At 40.0% G+C, this 22,553-nt stretch overlaps 2 protein-coding genes across 2 annotated transcripts; one reads left to right on the top strand and one right to left on the bottom strand.

Moving 5' to 3' along the window:
- Nucleotides 1–4,486: 4,486 nt before the first annotated feature.
- On the bottom strand, nucleotides 4,487–9,880 carry tmprss13a (transmembrane serine protease 13a). The gene is given in 10 exon segments (XM_034548959.1): nucleotides 4,487–5,150; nucleotides 5,281–5,433; nucleotides 5,540–5,682; nucleotides 6,580–6,678; nucleotides 7,113–7,291; nucleotides 7,515–7,677; nucleotides 8,166–8,209; nucleotides 8,557–8,652; nucleotides 9,035–9,161; nucleotides 9,730–9,880. Coding segments are annotated over 10 exon segments (1,170 nt in total). The 3' UTR covers nucleotides 4,487–5,135.
- Nucleotides 9,881–17,817: 7,937 nt separating this feature from the next.
- Nucleotides 17,818–22,382, top strand: il10ra (interleukin 10 receptor, alpha; the record flags this gene model as incomplete). Its single annotated transcript, XM_034548958.1, is given in 21 exon segments — nucleotides 17,818–17,854; nucleotides 18,454–18,473; nucleotides 18,475–18,575; nucleotides 18,786–18,804; nucleotides 18,806–18,860; nucleotides 19,064–19,125; nucleotides 19,127–19,192; nucleotides 19,194–19,211; nucleotides 19,657–19,716; nucleotides 19,719–19,794; nucleotides 19,797–19,826; nucleotides 20,227–20,235; nucleotides 20,238–20,294; nucleotides 20,297–20,346; nucleotides 20,515–20,725; nucleotides 20,728–20,879; nucleotides 20,882–20,933; nucleotides 20,936–21,078; nucleotides 21,080–21,145; nucleotides 21,147–21,197; nucleotides 21,199–22,382. Coding segments are annotated over 21 exon segments (1,569 nt in total), but the record flags the coding sequence as incomplete, so codon positions are not given.
- Nucleotides 22,383–22,553: the final 171 nt, after the last annotated feature.

Genomic DNA, 22,553 nt, shown 5'->3' with positions numbered 1-22,553 from the left:
TCACCCCTATAATATCTGTTACTGGGAACTAAACTGTGATAAAAGAGTTATGGTTTGGTTTTGACAAGTCAAAGCACTACATCTAAACAGAAGAAACATAGTGTAGAATAAGTAAATGTCAACTTTTATGAAACTTTCTAAAAGACAGGTTTTCTTTAAAAGGCAGGGATTGCTTTCTCATTCTGAACATGTTACTAAATTTAACAATTGTACAAATGCAGATTTGGTGGCAACACCAAGTCATGAATCTACATATATGCAGCGCAAACAAAGTATCTGGTGATGTAGTTATTATACATCAACCTGTATGTCTCTCTCCTGTCTTTTCTTAATGTAAGTATATGCCGACCCTAGCAAGGAGTATTGAGAGTGATGGTTCAATATAGACAAATACAGATGGGTTACAAGATATGACAGCAATATATCTGATGAAGCATGTCCAAGCTCCAAAGTGAATTAATAGAAAGACAAGCCTTCTTTAACTCAGCTCAAACTCTTGTTTGACAGCGCCACGGCTGCCTACCTGTCTGCCTAAATATCACCTGACTGTCTCAGTGATTATCAGTTAGGACATATAGTGCACTTAAATGAACAGAGTCCATTATAGTCATTAGCAGAGCTACTGAGGTATCATTCCCGCCCAGTTGTGGTTTGTATGTTGACACTTTGTATATTTGATTTGTGAGTCATCAAGCAACAGACTGCTAACAAGGACATTTATGAAATAATGTGACACAAGATGACAACAAAGGAACCTAAGGCCTATGGCATCCATTAGACCAGTGGTTCTCAACCTTTTTTCAGTTGTAAAAAAATACCCCCTAACCAGCACAAAGCATTTTTGTTTAAACAAAAATGTGTAATAGACAGCGCTGTGCCATCAGTTTATGAACTTAAACTTATATTTTATTGAATATTTATTGAATAACTATTTTTAAAAGGATTTTTTAATTGATGCTTTTAAATATATACATTTTTTAAATCTCACTTACCCCCTGGAGTGCCTTCACGTACCCCCATTTGAGAACCACAGCATTACACCACTGATTCACTGGTTGAGATTGTAAATGTAGCTCCTCCCCCACACCTCAAAGATGATCTCACTGTTTCCATAGTAACAGTTATTTGATTCTTTAATTTCGTGATCAGTTCATCCTATGACAAAACAAAATTTCAGTCAGGATTCTCAAGACTGAAATCTTCAACGTTTTTCTCCAGGTCTTTTTAACCGTCACGGTGTAAACCCAAGAAACTATTCTTATAACAACATATCACTCTATCTACTCTAAACTCTAAACCAGCATTAACATTCACTAATAAGCTCTAAAAGTTGCATGTATGTGAATGTGAGTGTGATTGTCTGTCTGTGTCAGCCCTGTGGACCTAGTCCAGTATTTCATCAAACAGTATGCTTAATTGGAAGAAACCTAACATTAATTGTTTTTCTCATCAATCTTTACTGCTTTAAAGTACTGCAAGCCACACATTTCACTGACTGACTGATTCCGTGATTATTCAATCGTCATCATCATTGAAAGATGGTCCTTTGAGATAAAGTCTCATTAGCTGATTGACATGAAAAGCTTGATATTAATAACAGAAAACTTCATTTAGAAACATGAACCGTGCATCAGGCAGCTACTCAGCCATTTACAAACTGTTCCTTAATAATGTTAAAGATAGTTCTGTCAATCTGGTACTAATGGAGAAGCGGAATATTTGATGCCCTATTGTGTCTCCTCTCATGAAGACACTTAATAGCATAGATAATAAGACACGCCACAAATCCACCACAAAACTTACAATAACATCATTTTAGAAGTTATCAGAGAATGTCATCCTTCTTGATAACAAAATATCTTGTTACATGTAACCAAGTGGGAGCATTTTACAGATGAAAAACAAAAGTTGTAATGTTGACACTGTTGATAAATGCATTTAGACATGTACCTTTCCCATTTTGTACAACAATTTCTTCTAGAACCTGATCAGTTTGGCTCTATTTTATTTCATATTAGTTAAAACATACATTTCTGACCCTCGAATAAATAAATAAAATAATGCGATTGCAGTAAACAATAAAACTGATGTAAAACGTTGGGTCAGTGTCATAAGTTTCTCCCGTGAGAATCCTTTCGGTGTTTGGCACCATGGCAGCTGCCAAATGTAATGATTCAAGCTGCTATTCAATGGCAGCCTTTCTCTCCCCGGCATTAAACATGGCACCTGAGCAGTCGCCATCCATCTTTCCTTAACTCTATTGTTTAGCAAACGTCAAGTTTCAGAGTCAGGATCCCCTTTGTCTGGAAGGAGAGGACAAGAAAGGGGCAGGCAGGGTGACTGTATCTGTTTGGGGAGGACAAGGAAATAGCAGGCAGTGAGGCTGTTTTCTGTAATGTGGGGACAAGGAAAGGGCAGGCTGAAAGACAGCAGGGGTGGAAGACGAGCAGAGAGGGACAGACATTGTCTAGCAGGAGAGTGCAGGAAAAGGGCATGCATGAGGACGAGTGAGGGGAGGGGAAGGGCGCTCTGTTGTGTGATAGTGGCATTTCCAAGATAAAATTCACAGAGCAGTAAAAAGGAAGGTCAGGAAATGTGGTGAGGCAAATGTGACAAGGGAGAGGAATAAATAAGAGGCCAATCAAAGAGATAACACAACCAAAAGGTAAGGGAGCAGCAGAGTGCTCAACAGTATCTGAGACCTGAAGAACATATTGATCAAACCTTTGACATCAAACTATTTGACAAACGTGTGAGCCTCAAACAAGCTTGAGATCAGCGAGACAGAAACATCTAAAATTACAGTTTGACTGATGACTTTATAGAAAAAGTTAACACGGTCACAAAAGAAAAACGATATTAAAATGACTGATGTGCCTGCAGTTTCCATTGTATGTATATTTTTTCACAGGAGACCACACCCCACCAAGTCTCTCAATTGCTCAGGATCTTTTTCTGTGCACAGTGAAAAATGTACGTGGTCCTTCTCCCTGGCTTACTGTGTACGTTTCGCTGTCCGAGTGCTGGATGTGTGTGTGTGTCTCTCTTTAAATGCAAGATCTAAAATGTGAGTCCCCATTTCACCATGTGCAGGACATCTGTGTGGGGACCAATGACCCTGAAGATATTTGTTCAACATGAATATAACATGTAGGGGACACTAAATAGGTCACTCCACAGGTCTCCAGCAATTTGGTCCCCTAATGATGTTACATCACCATGACAACAATGTGCGTAGTGTCCAGTTATCTCCATGGTAACAGGCTGCATCTGAAAATATGCTGGCGCCGAATGATAAACGGTGACTGTAGTTTGCACATAAACAGGAGCGAGGGGTCTGGCGCACGGCTATTAATTAAGTCAGAATTATTTTCCACACAATATCTACACATCCCGTAATAATTAAATACATTTGGCGGCTTGCTCCGACAACAAAGACCGACCACAATAGCCTCTCTTACATGATCATGTAAACAATTGTCAGAACAGCCTGTCATTCAACGCATTCATCGAGCTGTGCGTCGCTCAACCTGTGGCTCAGCTGAAGGAGCATCCAAACGAGCCTTGATGCGCCGTTTGGTGTAGCCGTTTACAGCCTATCTGTGGTTTTCAATTTACTATAAGGCTTGCAGTCAGAGAAAGTGAATCGGCCACGCTCCTTTTAGGAATTTGATTTGCATTTGCACATTTCTTTTTTTTATTGCAGCGAAACTGGGGAACAGTGATCAGTGCCAACAGACACACCCTCATTAGATGTTCTATAGCGCTGATAAATAACATGCAATATGGCATCTCTGCAAACTGACGAGACCACAGACGACGTCCAGGCGTGGAGCCTAAATATTGCAAACAGCACTCATGTTGGCGTAAATTAAATTGCGTTAGAAATGTGCGTGACTGATATAACATCTTAACCTACTAATGACACGATCTACAACGCACTGTGTGCTCGGAACTAGCTAATACTCAATCATTCATATACACATTTCCATTAGCTTTCGTGGCTATTATGACGCCTCCTGATACAACAAAATAAGAAGAATAAGATCAAAGACATCAACTTACCGCTTGTTTTGCCAGCGGACCGTTGGTCAACAAACTGTTACCCACCCTCAAAAATCAGACAGCTTGTCTCACAAGGCTTTTTCCAAATATTATCATCTGTCAATATGTACACACTGCTCACATCGATGTGATGGATAACAATGTGGCTCCTGAAAGAGTGTGACTGCTTATGCATTGTGTTGATCTCTCTCTCTCTCTCTCTCTCTCTCTCTCTCTCTCTCTCTCTCTCTCTCTCTCTCTCTCTCTCTCTCTCTCTCTCTCTCTCTCTCTCTCTCTCTCTCTCTCTGCATTCAGCCAGCCTCATGTGTGATTGACCGCTTGTGATGGATATCAACTCTATAGTAAGAATGTTCCTTTATCTTTATTTTATGAATGCTCAGAGATTAATGCTCAGGGATCCCACACATTAGACATAGTAAAATATGGTAAACAACATGGCCAATGCACATAAATACGACACACATTGAAGTGTCCTTTTTTTATTTTAATAGGGGTTACAATAGTCAGGATAGAAAAGCCTGAGATGCGTCCCTGAGGAAAAACCCACCTCACCACACACACACCTCTACAATTGCAAATAATTTTTATGGAGTATCATTTTCAAACGAACAAAAAAGATCACAGTAGAGTGGACTGTGTTTCATTGGCACAGAACACATAAGAGAAGGGCCAGCCGTCTTTAAAGCTTGCTTAACAAGAAGGTAAACACAAGTATACTGTATGGCTGTGACACCAAGAGGCAGAAGAATGAAATCAAGAATGCAAGACTGACGTCACTGCATTGATTGATGTGTGTCAATAATCAGGTTCAGGTGATACACATCACGGCCGAATGACAGAGGATGAAAAGTATAGATATATGTTCTCAAGACAGAAGTCCTGTTTGTTCACGTTGTGCAATGTATTGCGTTGCCCGCTAAGTCGTTCACCTGAGTGCCTTTCTGTCTCTAAGTATCTCCTCATCAATTCATTTTTTATGTTTAAATCCTTCCATGTCTCATCTTCATAGTGCAAGGTTAAGTGGAGAACAGGGGTGGCGCAGTAGACCACCAGTAGGAGACAAAGGGACATCATGACATCTCTTTCTGTAGGAGGCACAAGAAGTGTGAAGATGGTTAAAACCTGTAGCCTTATTCTAAATGCATCAAATTCATTTGGATGTCAAACACACCCTCTTGCATTGTTCATTAAGGTTTTTGCTTTGTGTATTTTTACCTGCATATTGCTATAGATCCACGGTAGAACACTATTGACTTTGGTGTAAACGCCAGGCTTGTTTCTTTCACCACAGCCAGATCCCCAGCTGGTGATCCCCATCAGGTACCAACGTTTCAATGCCTGACACACCAGAGGTCCACCACTGTCACCCTGTTATAGTTCACACAAGTTTTACTCTAAAGTTTACTGGATGTTAAAGGCACAATGCATATTCATCTGATTACTGTAAACCTGTGTCCCGTCATATACTGCTCACCTGGCAGGAGTCTTTGCCTCCGTTCAGGTCCCCGGCACAGAGCATGTGCTTGGTCACGGCACCTTGATACACATCGGTGCTGTTACACACACGACTATCAATGATATCCACAGTCACTTCCATCAGATCTCTGGAGACAGTGCCTATATTGGAGAAAACCAAATGCTCAATCATTTTGATAACAAGAAAAAAAGAAATAGTAATAAAGTTGACTGAATAAATAGGAAACTTTACATTGAGATTACAAATAATAATTGATTGATTAATAAATACAGGCACTGCCATGGCAACAGATAGTCCACTGTCATATCTCCATTCTTTTGTCTCCAGTTTGTCTGATTAATCAGGTGTTATGCATTTGTATTTCCTGTGTTGTTCAAGAGCTGTCATTCTGTACCTGCCCATCAGCAAATATAAAGTTGTAGGTCCATCTTTCTCATTCACTATCAGTCCCAGTATAGAGGGCAGTAGTTAGTCTCTGATGAATCATTCATGTTCCCTTAGGGGCTCCAGACTTTCTTGTGCCTGTACTTCCTCTGATGACAGTAGATCTGCCTGTATTTGATTACTGCCTGACTGCTCTTGCTCTCTGAAAAACATGCATGTGTGCTCTGATCTGGTCTAGTTCTAGTCATCCTACATTATATACAGCTGACCATGTCCGTTTGCCTGTTTTCATAAGGAAAGTTATATTTTTTAGAGTTACCTGAACCTTTTTCAGCTTTATTGGTGTTCTCCGGCCAAATACATAACCATACATATTTCAGTTTGTGGGTAAACAACAATTAGTTATCACAAGACCCAAGACCAACCTCTTAAAACATACATTTATCTACAGGGCTTCTGTAGAATGGAACAATTGTAATAATTATAACTATAATAAATCAACAAGGGCATACACTTTTAAGAAACTAATGCAGATGCACCTAAAGCAGACCGCATGACTGCTACAGCCGAAGTTGATCCAATAAACTAAGCTATAAACCTTATCATATAATCTGTTACATTTCTAGTAAACTCAGCTCCATATTCCAGTTTACCTGATCCGGCCTCAGTGGTGCCAAAACCTGAGGTCCAGCATTCGGTTCCATGGGGAACTTGCTGGTTGGTAGCTGGCAGACAAGCTGGCTGGACATTAGCTGGAAAACACAAAAAAGACATGTTTAACTAAAACAAACACTGCAGCTATGTGTTGTTAATATATATATATATATATATATATATATATATATATATATATATATATGATATAACGGTACATATACAAACACAAACACAAAGGGCTGGGCAAATCAGATTAACAGGATGACTGTGGACTCATACAGACTTAAAAAGCTACGGCTGAACAGCAAAAGAAAAACATTTCCACGGCAGTTGCCGTGGAAATGTTTTTCCATAATGACACAATATTGGAAGGATGTAAAAAATGTGTGACTTGTCAAAGAATATTTTAGATTTAAACCATGACAGCCAACAAGGCGCTGACCTTAAAACCAAATTCTGACCGCAGCCTCAGCAATGAATGAAGGATGAACATCAACCTTTGTTTTAATAAAATGAAGATGTGACTAACCATTGAAACTAACTGGAGATGTAAGTTTTAACAGAGCGACGTCCTGGTCATTAGTGACGCTGTTGTAGTTCTCACTGAGTATGATCCTCTTAACCAGGTAGGGAGCAGGTAGTGCATCCAGAGACACAACTCCACCATACACTCTCCAGTTGTCCTCCAAGAGAGCAAAAGCATTGCTTCTGTGACACAGAAGGAGACCGTTCAATGGAAACCAGTAGGCTCATATCGGTATGTAAATTGGGCTTATATTTTCTTTGAATCTTTGCATTGCACATTTGAAAATGTATCAGTTCAACAATATGCATTGTAATCATTTCAATGTACAGCATGGATACTGAGACACAATAAACATCCGTAAATCTATGAAGTACATTGTAAGGAATATGCCAGGTAGTCCGTCACCTTGGGAAGCAGTGGGCAGCGGTCAGCACAAAGTCAGGAGAGATCAGGACTCCTCCGCAGGTGTGTGATCCTCTGTAGTGCAGCGACACCTGCCAAGGCCACTGACCCACTTTAGCTGCGCTGCCCCCAATAATCCGGGATGTAGACGCCTGCTGACCGCAATCTGCGAACATAAGACAATGTTAAATACTGTACACTAAGAAACTGCTAAAACATCCTAAAATAACAATGAGAGATAATTCAATATTCTTGTTTTGTGAGTTTTAGTGAAATGGTGACAATACAATGATCTAAAAGCATACCACAAATGCATAAAAACTATGTTGTATATGTTGCATTGCCAATATACCATGTACAGTACATGTGCACACACAAGGACTGTAGTTGACTGCCTCAATGGATGCTACACTTCATATTTGCCATATTTTGGATGTGGTATCTCATTCTTGTTTTTTTCATTGTTGAAATGTAACCGTATCACCCCAACCAGTTTAATTCAGATTTAAGATTCAAAAAAGGTAAGTCGGGATTTCATAAAAAAATGTAAGACAGGGACAAAGAGAGAGAGAGAGAGAGAGAGAGAGAGAGAGAGAGAGAGACAGGGTGGCTGTGTGTGACATATGCCTTTAGGAACAGATGGACGCTCCTTACCCACACACTGCAGGGAGACAGTCTTCTGGTCTGGACAAGATGCGCTGCATCATTAGAAAAACATCTCAGTTATCATGAGTACACGCAGGAATTCAATGTGCACCTTTCTGCTGTTTTCTGTAATTTTTTTAATAAATAAAAAGTCTGAAAATTAGTCGTTTTGGTCTTAGTCGACGGGGATTTGATTTGATTAAGACTTATCATCTCTGTCAAATATGTGACTTAAAGTTGTGCTTTTCTGTCATTCTTTCTGGAGAAATTATATATATCAGTTATAAAGGTCTGTCAATTAATTTAACTAATTGATTAGTCGTCAAAAAAAAATATTTGTTTAATTCTACTAGGAATTGTTTTGGTCAAGGACAGCCCCACAAACAACTACATTGTTTACCTGACGTTAACCTGATCCTGGATAAGGTCAGATGAGCTGCTGGTCAATATTAAACCAATGGACTCCTGGGATGTAATTGCTTTGGTGGCATAGGACCTGGATATAAAGGGAAAAGTAGTTCAGTCAGAAAGCTAAAAGAGACAAACTTACACATACATAGATCATTTTGTCAAAACAATGCTTGATTGAGTCTGGACACTCATTCGGCTTATGTCACACTGAGACACCCCAGAGAGACCCTGTGGAGAATCAATTCAACCCTAAACACACAGCAGCAGGTGAGAAGAAAGGATGGATCAGTGGGTAGATTACAGGTTTAGGCAGAAGCCAACATTAGGTCTGGCAAAATGACTGGAACAATCACTCCATTGAAGCCTGAGCTCTGCTCTCCATTGAAATATGCTGCTGTTGCTACTGATCCGAGACTATTTTACATGTTGACAAAATTATAATTGAGTTATGAGTGATAATTCTTTACTCTCTAAATCCCAGTTGAGCGCAGGTCAGGTCGGCGTAGTCCTTGTTCCAGTCTTTGTAGCACACTGGTAAGAAGCGGCCATCTTGTGACGTCTTGACCTTTAGGCTGTTGTCCTTGCCAAACCTCACTGGGGAAAACAAAAGACAGAGGAGAAATTAGATGGTCTCTTCACTGGGTTATACTCAATGCAACAGTAATGTGGAGTCTTTGGCCCGTGTGCTGCTGTTGTTGTAACTAAACAATTAAAAGCAAACATCAAATGTGAACGAAGTTACCTTCACATCAAATGCGAGCATGCTGCCGTGTGCACTTTCTTTCTTGTTTCTTCATATCACATTAAATGATGGGCTGTCTCCTGGAATACACTTTGTGCTTATAAAGTATTCCATAAAACAAAGTACTGTTTCAGTTCTATCTCTTGTTAATACTAATATTAAATCCACAAGCCTATACCAATATTATCCCTATCACCAAACCGATGTATGAGGTCCCAAGAGCCTATTTTTTTTATTTGTCTACCCATGCCTCCTCTGGTTCTGGTAAGGTTACGTCTGTGTGTGTGTGTGTGTGTGTGTGTGTGTGTGTGTGTGTGTGTGTGTGTGTGTGTGTGTGTGTGTGTGTGTGTGTGTGTGTGTGTGTGTGTGTGTGTGTGTGTGTGTGTGTGCGTGTGTGTGTGTGTACAGGTGCCTACTCACCACAGTTGGTTTCGTCAGATCCCAGTTTGCAGTCACTTATTCCATCACATAAGACAGTATTGTTGGGGCTAGGCTTCGTTGTTTGACGGATTATTATTTTGTATCTCCATTATCATTTGGCACGTTGTTCGAAGAAGGTTGCTGATATCATCCTGGTTCCAAAACGGACTGGTTTCGGGGTAGTAATGAGTTGGGTAAGTAGAGGTAGAGTGTGCCTTATTGTTAGAATTAACTAAAACAAAATGAAGACATAGAATAAGAAATGTAAAATGTAACTGAATACATTACCTCTGGCTCGCTCACTCAATGATATCAGTTCAATATTTATCACTACTTTTAAACTTATTCATACATCCCAAGGTGATCATATTTGCATCAATGATTTGACAATTCAATATGCTAGTGACAAAATGTGGACTACCGATATGTTATGAATGCTAACAGGCTTACTTAATAAAAGGCACGTTAAGGGGATACTTAAGGAGGGTACTGCAAATATTTTTGTAGAAGCTGGCCAATATAGAAGCTCCACTATACAATCCCTTTATAAATACGTATATTATCAAAAACAAACCACGAGAATGCAACAAATCTACTGTCATCAGAAGTGCAAGGCACAGGAAATATTGGGACTAATCGATACATTGTATGCAGTTTCCATATTAATTAATTAGATTAGCAAATGATTGTTTATGGCAATGTCAAGTGATCTGTATGGATAAACACAATATACCTCCAAGCCAGATGGCCAATGCAAGCAGCTCCGCAGCACCAGTAAAGCTCCTCCTGACCCTCCGTAACACCGGGCATACCATTGCTGCATCCTCTCCTTTTTGTGCTGGCGTCTGGACAAACAAACGCACAAACAATACTACACAAACACATATTATAATCCTTGGGACAACTCAGTCTCCATTTGTTTTGCCCTACACCTGGATCCATTGTATTCTGAGGAAAATTAGCTGAAGATAACACTCACGTTTGCTTGACAGTGGGACTTCGTTAACAACCCAAGGTGGACTATACTGGCGGATGTATTGTGGATAGGCGGAGGGTGTCTGGCCTAGACTCCCGCCATGCACCACACTCCTCATAGGACTTGAGGGGGGGATGGGTGGTGCACGGCAACAGAATAGGAAGGAGGGGGGTCGTTCTGTGAGGAAAAACAAGAAAAGACGGAGGGAAAGTAAATAACTAGCAATAAGTCATGTTTAGATAAATCCCTTATTGAAAAAACATACAATGGATGTGGAGTCTTTGTCCATTGTGTCCTGTATTACCTTTGGGAACAAGACACCATGCTATACATAGGTATACTATTTTCAGTAAATAAACGGACAATAAACAGGCAAAAGACTAGAGAGGCAAATCATTTGCATGTTTTTGGTTGTCAGGACTGAGCACATAGCCTATTGTTCTCCATGCAATCCTAGCAAGATTATCAAGCATGTTTGAGTCCACACTTAAGTAACAACCGTACCCACAAAGACACGTCAAATATCAGGTTTTAACAGTCCATTTCTTAATTTTTCTGATTCATGCTATCTCCTCTTTTTGATTCACAGCTCCTAGTAGCAATGTCAAGAACTCCACACAAAGAATTGAATCACTACTTGAGTTGTTGGCATAGGTAAGTTAACATCTGTCCATAAATTAGAAGTAATAAGTAGAAGAAAGGCGGCTAAAATGTAGGTGTTGTGGCAACAGTACTTTTATCCATTTGGCTAAAGCTCTATATGAGTTAGTCAGACTCTCTCCCTGGTTAAACAATGGCCTCTAAGATATATCTGTCTCTGTGTATCTCTGTCTTTCCTCCATGAATATGAAAGAACAGGGTCCAGAAGAGTCAGTTATTAGGTAAAGATGAAATAATAAGTTTCTTTTGGTTTGTGCTGTATGTGGAAATATTATGAATTTGTTCTCAGAAATAGTTTGACATTGGGAAATGCACTTATTTCATTTCTTGCCAAGAGTTACATGAGAATGTTGATACCACTCTTGTGTCTTTGGGCAAACTATGTAGCAAACAGCAGGTTAGTTTTAGCCTGGCATTGTTCTGCAATATCTGCACACCGGCACTTCTAAAGCTCACGTATTCATCTCGACAAAACAACCGGGGTGTAAAAACAACAGGTTAACTGGGAATTATTGTATGCAATATCTTTTGGCCAGGCACAGTAAGTTTGTGTCTGTTTTAAAAAAAACGAAATATGACTTGTTCATTAATCAGCTTTAGAAATGCTGGGATTTGGTTAAATTACCAGTCTTTGTAATGAGCTAATCTAACCAGCTGCTGGCTCTAGCTATATATTACAGACGTTTAAAGTGGTTTTGTTATTTCATCTTACTCTTAGCTAATTTAAATTTAAATTGAGATAGTACATTCAACTGTACACTTGAAGTATGCACTCATTAAGTGCTGTGCTGTGTATGTGGAATGCAACTTTGGATGATTAAAGCAGAGTAATGAATCAAATGGAGAATGTTAGTGACCACACTTGGTTTCTCCACAATGTGGCCTGGGCACCCATGCCTTTCCAGAAAGTTACAATACAAGGAAGATTATGGCCAAATAATTGCCATCCCTTCTGTTAATCTTATAATAAAACCTGGCCAATGGACAATGAGCTGTTGTGACCCTTCTTATTCCTCTCTGAGGTTACACCTTCATAAACAGGGAAATTATCCTTTGTAAAAAAAGAAGAAGAAAAAACAAGGCTTAATCTATTGAGGTGACACGTACTATGGATGGACTCGCTATAAGAGGTGCAAGTTTAAAAAATACGCCTATTGGCAGCATGATTCCCCACTTAATTGAAAATGTTTGAGCTGTAACAGATGGAGGAGCAGGTTTGTAATATTTCCTAGCAGAGTACTTTACTTGGATCAACTTGCAATAGTTTGCCTATTGTCCATTGTCATGGAGAAATACTGGAAAAACATTAGAGGTGTCACATTTGGACTTAGACAAACTAAAGTGTCCCTTTATGTTGTCTCTAGGGCCTAAAATAAATCAAGGCAGATAAAAGTCAGATCAGGTGCAATTTACTAAGAACATTTAGTGAACTGAGCTTGAATGCAACCAAAACAAATCTGAAATATTCATATATTCTTTCACTAAACCGAAGAGTCTGTCCACAAAAACCTTCAACCACCTATTTGTTGCTAATTGAATACATAGTTTGCTTTTTATTAGTCGAATGTATTTATGAACCTAAAATCATCAGCCAATCAAGTCTGACTCAGAGGGCTTTACAACCTGGCCAATATTCAACACCCAATATCCCTGCAGTCTTAATTAAGATTAGGAAACATTCCTTTTTTTAATGTTAATTGCAATTGGAGCCGTAAAACAGCTAGATATACCACGACATTTTAGATTTCTTTAGATAAACTAAAAGACCATGTTTTCCATAAAAGGCGGACACAAATGTTATACTTCGTAACCAAATTAAATAATTTAAACACCCATTGGTTCATCAGATCCAATAGGATTAATTGGATGTAAGATGCATTGTCAAAAATATGAAAATAAAATAAAAAGTGTTGTAATTTCAAGAGTTTCAAGCAAGAGCAAAAGTGTTGACCTGTATACACTTTAGACAAAACCTACAATTCAAAATCACTTCATCCCTGCTGCCTGGCAGGTACATGTTAAAATAATAAAACCTCTGAGGTCAGCCTATACCACTGCAATGAGCATCACAAGTTTACAGACAAATAAACCGACTGAAACTCAAAAAAAACAAACAAGAGAGGCAGATAAAACAGACCAAGTAGCCAACCACTCAGAGTGCATGACAGGTGAGTATTGATCAAGGAGGAAGGAGAGGACAAGAGACACACTGTAGCACGAAGAGGAAGTTTTTTGTTAGAAGAGAAAGACAAGGAAAAAACAATACCAGGTTAGGACTTGCCATCAGACTCGGGCAGCAGAGAGTGGACAGTGGAGGTAAGCACAGGTGGGTTTAGCTTTTTCACACGCAGACGTTTACCTCATCACCAAGCAGTGGTTAGAGCATGGTGATGCCACATCAACGCAGCTCCTTGTATTTCTTTACCTCTCCTTTCTACTCTACTGTGTGTTGTCACTGACTTTCATCCAAGCAACAACAGGTCAGCATTCCCTGCCTGACACCTCCCACTTCCAGCAACCACCATTATCTCATTCCCCTACTCACTGAGACGGGCGTGCCGAGTGCACCAGATTCCCACCTACCAGACCGGTTTTGTGGCAGACAGACTGTCAAAGCTGGTTTCGCAGTGTCACGCTCCATTGTGGCTCAAATGATACCAGCTGAGCTGACAGGGCCCTGAACCAAATGGTCTTCTCCTCCACAGATGACAGATGTTATCCCATTACATGTTTATTCTATATTATTTCAGCTTGCAGTATGCATTATCTGTACATGTTACAATATGCTCATAGGCTATATCAGGAAATGCTGGAGAAAAGAAAAGCTCTGTCATTGAAGCCTGGAAATAAAGGTAATGATTAATGTGTGTTCAAATTTGTAAATGTGCCACTCATGTGTGGCCCTTTTTGAGTGTTTTCATAAACTTCAATCTGTGAATTGCACACTGCTGCGAATGCACAGCATCTTGGCCGTTCGCACTGCAATCCCTTTCTGCAACCAGATCTCCGATGTTCCTTCTGGAAACTTTTGAAACCGCCTTCCGATAATTTCTTAATTTCAGCTGAAGTGTTCACTTTTACATTAACTTTCTGAATGATCACTACCTTAGCATATTCACTTATTTTCAGTTTCTGTCACTTGAGACTAGACATCTCCTTTCCCTCGAGGATTTCTGTTCCCTGACAATGTGCATAATGTTTGGTTGACCAGTATGTGTTAAGGTCTGGAAGTTCAACAAGGCTAACCCTTCACTGTGTCTTCCTTTGTAAGCTTCCAGCAGCTTACAGGAGCTTCTCAGTGTGTGGCTCTTCCTGCATCTTTCACGTTGAGCCGTATATAGTCAGGAACAATCTGGCTGATGGTGCTGTGTGATACGAGGGACCTGTGCCTTCATTGACTTGTGTTGAGCGCCTGCTTTTTGTAAATAAACAACATACGAAAACAACACATAATTATGAATATAGAGCATTGAGTTGTGCTAGTGGTCTAAGACGCACAACCACAATGTCCCAGATTTGAACCTGACAAAGGACCTTTGTAGCACATCATTCTCCAATCTCTCTCTCCAACATTCCTCTGTACTAACAGACTTTAAAGTAAAATCTCACTTATAAAACCATGAATTTTAAGCATGTACAATATTTGAGTGCTGAAACTACAGAAGTGGATTACAAAACCTTTAAAGTTCAGACAAACTTGAGTCTGTGTGTGGGTCTTTTAAGATTTGGTCATTACTGAGTTTATGAGAAGCACTACAAGATTTAATGTGAAGATATTTTCACCTTGAGGTTGATATTCTGTGCAGCCTTCCTCTATGCATGTATCCACTCCTCACATACCAAGTGACTCATGAAAGAAGTCCCCCTTGTTACTACCAGCAGATGATCTCTGACATTTAAGTGGCGTCCCCACAGTTCATCAGTTCTCTGTCCGTCTGCAAAAGGTGACGCCAGAAAACTCATAGCTTTCTGTTTGCATTTACCAGGAACTAAAACTTGAAGAGTCTCATGTGAAAAAGAATGTGAGAAACAGAGAGGGGAACTGTGTCGACATTTCTGGCTATAATTAAGAGAAAAGGGATTTCTCAGAATTCAAACCATATTCATAAAAATCCAAGTATTAGAGTATAAGCATTTAAACAAAGTAAAGCAGATGATCAAACACATGATTGACTTATAATACTTAGCAGCAGTATTATATGTACAGTATGTTAACAACTTTAAATGCCATTTCAATGGGACTGATTGTAAACATCAGGTCAGCATTCAAACACCAAGAGTCTCAGACGGATGCAAACGTTGTATTTAATTACCAAATAAGGTCATGTGGCTAAAGGTCGGCACTGTTGTAATGTAAAAAGAAAAAAAACAAGTGAGATAGTTGATCCTACTGTAAACATCCTTCAGTTTTAGGGCAATTGCATTAGAAATCCGTCTTGTAGTTTCAGACTTATTATAGAGCAGTATCCAGCAGACTCAGGAGGAAATAAAAAGTATGTAAACATGTTAGGCCTTGTTTAAAGCTTTGCACATACACATACTATACTGCCCAGGGGAGCAATGTCTTGTTCAAGGGACACTTCGACATTGCAACTCAAACTGGCTACCTTGTGGTTGGGGGACGACGAGTCTCCCCATGAGCTACAAACCGCCCATGAAGGTACATTTTTCAAGACAATGGTCCTTGGATTCATGATCGTGTTGACCATTTAGAAATGACATTTTATGAGAAATTTGTGAAAAGATATTATCTACCCTCAACAACCCTTTATATCACTCATTTCCTTTTAAAGTTTAATAAAATGTTGAACTGATGTGAGAGATCAATTATCTGGTGATGTGGTTTCTGTAGATGGCATTTCCCTGGCATCCAACACTATAAAGAATCTCGGCGTTATCTTTGACCGAGACTTGTCCTTTAACTCCGACGTGAAGCAAATCTCAAGGACTGCATTTTTTCATCTACGTAACATTAAAAAAATCAGGCACACTTGTCCCAAAAAGATGCAGAAAAGCTGGTTCACGCAGTTTGTTCCAGACTAGATTACTGCAACTCCTTATTATCAGGCTGCTCTAATAAGTCTCTTAAATCCCTCCAGTTAATCCAGAATGCTGCAGCTTGTGTACTCACAAAAACTAAGAAAAGAGATCACATGACTCCTGTATTAGCTGCTCTGCACTGGCTCCCTGAAAAATCAAGAATCACATTTAAAATTCTTCTCCTCACCTACAAAGCCTTGATTGGTGATGCACCATCATATCTTAAGGAGCTTGTAGTACCATATTGCCCCACTAGAGAGCTGCGCTCACTAAATGTGGGGCTACCTGTGGGTTCCTAGAGTCCTAAAAAGTAGGATGGGAGCAAGAGCCTTCAGTTATCAAGCTCCTCTTTTATTGAACCAGCTTCCACTTTCAGTCCGGGAGGCAGACACAGTCACCTCATTTAAGAATAGACTCAAGACTTTCCTGTTTGATAGCACTTATAGTTAGGGCTTGAATCAGGGTTTGCCTGGTCCAGCCTTTAGATATGCTTGCTATAGGGCTTATAGGCTGCTGGGGGATGTTTTAGGATACCCTGAGCTCCTCTCTCCTCTTCTCTCTCTCTTATGGATGAATTTACATCTCTTCATTGCACATTATTAACTCTACTTCTTCCCCGGAGTCTTTGTGACTTCACGTCTCATAGGGTCCATTGGACTAGGCTGTGTCTGAAGCTGGTCCGGGGTCCTTTCCCCTGCTTCCTGCATCCAGCCTCTGGCCTAGACTTGGCCTCCTTCCCAAGGCCCTGCCTCCTTCTCTGTGCATCCTGCCTCAAAGGCCAACCCCATTGTTCTGGCCTCTTTCGCGATGCATCATGCCTGGTGGGCCGGCCTCCTGCCTCTGTGTGCGGATTGTACATTTTTCAATATGGAAACTAAGAAGTGGAACAACTTATTAAAAACAACAGAATGACCCTCTCATCAAACATCTGCATTAAAAAACTAAAAGTGAAAGGGGAATCCCTGAAGGCTTCCCTTTTCTTGTCTCCGAGCCACGTACAGTACAGCAGTTCATTGTAGAAAAAGGAAAAGAAATAGAAAAAGAGGAAGCTAAATGTTTGGTGAGAGAGAAGGGAGAGATGAAACTAGCAGCAGCGTCACTGATGTCGTCGCAACAGGAAGTGCATCACGCAAGAGGGAGGGGGCTTGAGCAAGTGTGGAAGATATTTTGGGAGATCTATGTAAATAGTTAGGCAAAAGTAAGCTGCCTCTTGTTATTTCTTCCAAAGACGAACAGACACCACATCAGTGAGAGAAGAGCTGCTTCCCGACTTAATACATTTATTAACATTTTCAAGAAAGATGTTTCTATCGACTGATTTGCTTCACTGATGATTGGAATAAGGGACTTCTTTGGTGGCTACCATGACAATATCTCTACCAGACATGGATATTAACAATTAAAACACACTTCTTGTCTTCCTGATTGTCTACGTACACTTTGTGTCAGGTAATTAACCCTTTTTTATTACACAGTGTCTTAAGTCTTACCTATTTTATTTATGCTGTTTTGTATTTAAATTATCTTCACTTTTTGTGAAATTTCACATGACTGGAATTGTGAATGTGAAATACTGTCAGTCAAATACAGACATTCTGTAAAATGTTTAGTTGTTCCAATGAAACTTACTTTCCAAACCATGGTTTCCATCATGAAAGCGTTAGGTGGAAAAAAAAGAGAATTACATGGGAAATGTATCGCAAAAAAGTCTCACAGAATGAAGCCCACTAGAGTGGTAATTGGTGAAACTCTGTTCCCTAGACGACAGCCCACAGTGTCATTATCATCAGAGATCCCATAAATGATTTGCAAGTTTGCAGCGTCTTTTTCGTCACCCAGACTTTGTTTTTTTTCTTCCGACCACACCCTTCCATCTTAACATAACATATCAGCAGGTTTATGATTTTACAGTCTGGAATCTGTAAACAGTACAAAGCTCTTCTCCCTTGACCACTCGAAAACTCTTTTTCATTTAAAGAAATGTAAATGATTGTGTAATACTCCAAGCACTGAATATTTTATGATAATTCCCCCATTTACTATGGCAGGACTGGACGTCCCTCAGCCTGAAAAAACTGGCTGTGAATATTTTGGATGGGGAGGTAATAGTGCTTTGGAGACATCCTGCGGACGCCCCATCAAACTCCCACTACAATGTACAAATGGCAAAGTATGTTTCACTTTTATTTCAGAGTTACATTGTAAACTTTGTCCACAAATGTCCTATTATTTTAAAATACAAATTCACAGCATTCTGTACTTTTTTCTTCACATCTACATCGCTTACATTGTTATTTTTGCCCAATGATTCATCTGATTTGCCAGCGAGAATCATCTTTTTACCATATTCAGTTTGTGACTGGTGTTTTCTGTCCACTAGGTACAACGGTGAATGGGACTGTGGTGGCCAGCTGCACCGGGATCATAAATACCTACTGTGACCTTAGGCAGCCTTGTACATGACTATCGCGCTGCATACAAGTGTCAAAGTTCAGCTTGGTTACAGGAGATAACGTGTCTGTGTGGACACTTAAGAAATTTCTCCCAAATACAAGTAAGAATAGTTGTCAGTTTGGTAACCAACTGTCAGTGTACCATGGTTAATACATTGTATTTTGCTATAGGTTTGTTTTATAACCTCTCTCTGGTCTCCTCTAGGCAAATTGCAGGCTCCCTCGTTTATTTTGTGGGCAACTTCCAGCACTTTGACAGTTTATGTTCAACAAAAAACCCATTCTGAAAAAACTCTTTCCTTATGGGCTCACCTACACCATAAACCTGGAGGAGGAGAGGACAATATAAAAAGGTATAATGTGTGAAATATTGTAAGGCAGCGCTCACTCTTTCCCACCAACCCATCATTTCAATTAAAAACAGAAGCTTGAACTAATAGAAACACTATTAAAATGATAGGTGGACTGTTAAAATTACAGACCTACACTACTATTTAAATAGTTTGTTCAACAGAAGTATCTAACTTTGTCAGGTTTTTTTTATGATTTAAATAGTTTGTTCATAAATCAGTGCTACATGTGGCTACATTTTACAATATATTAAGTTGAGAAACCAACTCTACAATTGTCTGGAATTTAATTAACCTAATTGGGCCTTACCAAGGTGAATGGCCTAATAAAACATTTTACAATATTTAATATTAAAAACATTTGAACCTTACTCATCCCAGGCTATATTGTAAAATGCGGTTTATACAATGCCTTAACCTGCGTGGTAAATACATTTTTACCCAACAGAACACGACAGCATACCTAAAAGATGACGTGGGGGAGGATCAGAGGAACTAAGACTTTCAGTTTCTCTCCACTGGGGGCGAGAGTACTGTGTCAGCGTCCAAGTAGAGGGCATTGGAGCTCTGTCCACCAGCAGTGTGTCCCGAAACAGTGTCTGCTGCTCCCAGAGCAACGTAAGCAAAACATTGTAATGATGATTAGTGATGTTAGTTAGTGGATTTATTTAAGGCAAACAAAAAAAGACATTATACCTTCACAGATGGAAAATAATTTAGCTGGTGAAACTAAAGGCCTTTCAAAGACTCATCAAAGACTCATCTCATCATGGAAAATGTCGACTAAAATAAATCTAACAATAAAATAAATATGAGACTATTCTCCCCCATTTTCAATCTTTGTGTGGTTTGCTATAGTGGTCGTTTCTTGTTTAGTCTTGACCAGGAGTTCCATTGGCCAAAATGTAAAGTCTGAAAAAAGAAAGATTATGTTGCAAGATGATAAAGTTTAAATCTACAGTTTAACAGATAACACCTTTGCTCCTATTAAACTGTCTTTTTCTTTTTGTTCCTCCAGAATGGTTCATTATGCTGTGTCATCCTTAATTATTCTGGGTGTGCTGGTCAGCGTTGCCATCATGGCAAACCATTCTCCTGTGTTAACCTGAGACGTCAGAAAACAAACCCTGCTGCATTGGTAAGTACATTTAAAAACCGAATAGTTAGGACAAATTACAGTATACAAACTTGTACCTGTCAACTATATAGAAAACAAAAACAAAAGTTGGTTGTTTTAGTTGCATCCCATTCTTGATATTAGCCTTGCTGAGATGCTTTCTTCTGGCTCTTTCTTCTCCCCCCCCAGAAATCGACTGTAAGTGGCTGGCTTCCACTTTCCGTTGGGAAGAGACTATGGAGGTGGTACAGACAAAGGATGGTTTCCTGTCCAGCAAAAAAAACAGAAGTGAAAAACATGTGTCAAAGATCAGTGGCACATGATACGGTAACTGAGGACAACAGAGAGGAGGACAGGAGGACCAGCATGGACAGCGGCATGGGCATGGAGGCCAATTCTGCTCAACCCGCAGAGGAAGTCCTCCAATGAGACAAGAGGACAGTGGCTGTGGGAGCTTAGGAGAACAAGAGAGCTCCACTAGCTGTCACACGGATTACCCACTAAAGGAGGAGAGGACTGACACCGACATATGGCTAAGAGGAGGACAGAGGACTAGCTTGATTCTTCTTCACAATGACTCTGGAGGGGTCAGGACAGTAGATCGCTAAAGGGTTGCTTGGGGTTAATTATCGCAGCCAAATCCCCTCTGCTGTGCAGATTCATGTCTGTGATGATGAGCAGGAAGCAATTTAAACAAGGATGCTTCCTGACTCCGTTTCGGTGGAAGTGTTCACAGGTTACAGGGCTGGGCTTTCAATACTGTATTTGTTCAGGAGCAGGACAGTGCACTTGGTGCCATAAACACGCCCACTATGAAACCTGAAAGTATCAAACAATACAAAGCGTTGTGTATTGAAAATGGACTACTGAGCAGCAAATTGTGATTTTGTGGACTCTTACAAAGGAGAGCTTACATTTTTCAAGTTATTCTAAAAAACACAAATGGACACTGTTGTGGTGGATGACTTAGAACAACTTTTTACAATTGGGGGAGACTTCCTTCTTCTAACCGCTCTATCGCCAACGCCCCTAGTGGACGGAGGACAGGACCTCAACATGAACCACCTGCCCCTCTCTCTCTGTGACGTACAGCTGAAGACTGACTGACGCACTGTGGAATGCAACAACGCTATTCATCAAAACATGCTGACATAACCTCCATACCTGAGGACTATATTGATCATTTCCTTTTCCTTCATGACACAATCATTCAAATGGAAAATGTGAGTCATGAAATAGAAGCAAAAGTCAATAATTGGGGGTAGAGGAATTGCTCCAGAATGAAAATTTGAAGAGAAAAGAGGAAACCTGTAAAGAGACACAGGACAAGCCACAGGCTGTTATTGAACACAGGACGGAAACAGACGTTAACCCAGCTGCTGGCTGGTAGCTGTTGGTTAGAGTCTCAGGAGCTTCTAGAGATGGAGAACATAACCTCAAAGACCTTATTCAACCCTATCACACTGGGTATATTTACAACTGCTGTATGCCGGAAGTGAAACTGGCGTGGAGAGCCAGTTTAACAGTGACATGCTCTTGGGCATTTAGTGAGACTTCTCCCTTATCTCATCTACGCCAACAATGTCTGTAACCCACCCAGTAAAGCTTATGAAAAGTATTTTTTTTCTCACCACCTTAAAAGAAGCTGTCTCTGGAATGTTCTGCGAATGTCATACATTCACACAAAAAAACAACCAAGTGACATGATGTTGATTTCAGGAAACCATGACTGGAAGAAACCCAGAAACAAACAGATTGACACTCGCTGGAAAAATATTACAATTAACTTTGCTGTAGATTGGGATCCCCATATGCAAATAATGTGTACAGGAACCAGAGAGGTGGTTTCAAGCTTTTCATTTGAGAACACAAACCCTTCCTCTTTCAGGTTTCGACTCAGTTCAAAAAAAATCTCAGTGAAATAATAGCTTCACTTATGCTGTTAGGAAATGCCACCTCTTGATGAAGCAGATCCCTGGCAGTGGTGGGGAAATCATGTGACCTACTAAACATACTTGACTACAGGGGAAGTGAGACAGCTTTTGGCTAATCCTAAATGTTGACCCAAAAATCCTTCTTTGTAAAAAACATGTAAAAAAAACGTTACTGGTTTTGTATAGTTCACACTGATGATCACCAAATGTAGATCATAGTTCATCTTCAGTTTTTTTACCACTCCATGTTTGGCTGCTGTTAGGAGCCCCTAGTGATCCTGTATGTGGCAGAGC

This window comes from Cyclopterus lumpus, chromosome 13 (genome assembly GCF_009769545.1).
Source record: "Cyclopterus lumpus isolate fCycLum1 chromosome 13, fCycLum1.pri, whole genome shotgun sequence".
Lineage (NCBI taxonomy): Eukaryota > Metazoa > Chordata > Actinopteri > Perciformes > Cyclopteridae > Cyclopterus > Cyclopterus lumpus.
This window is presented reverse-complemented; position numbering and strand designations above follow the sequence as displayed.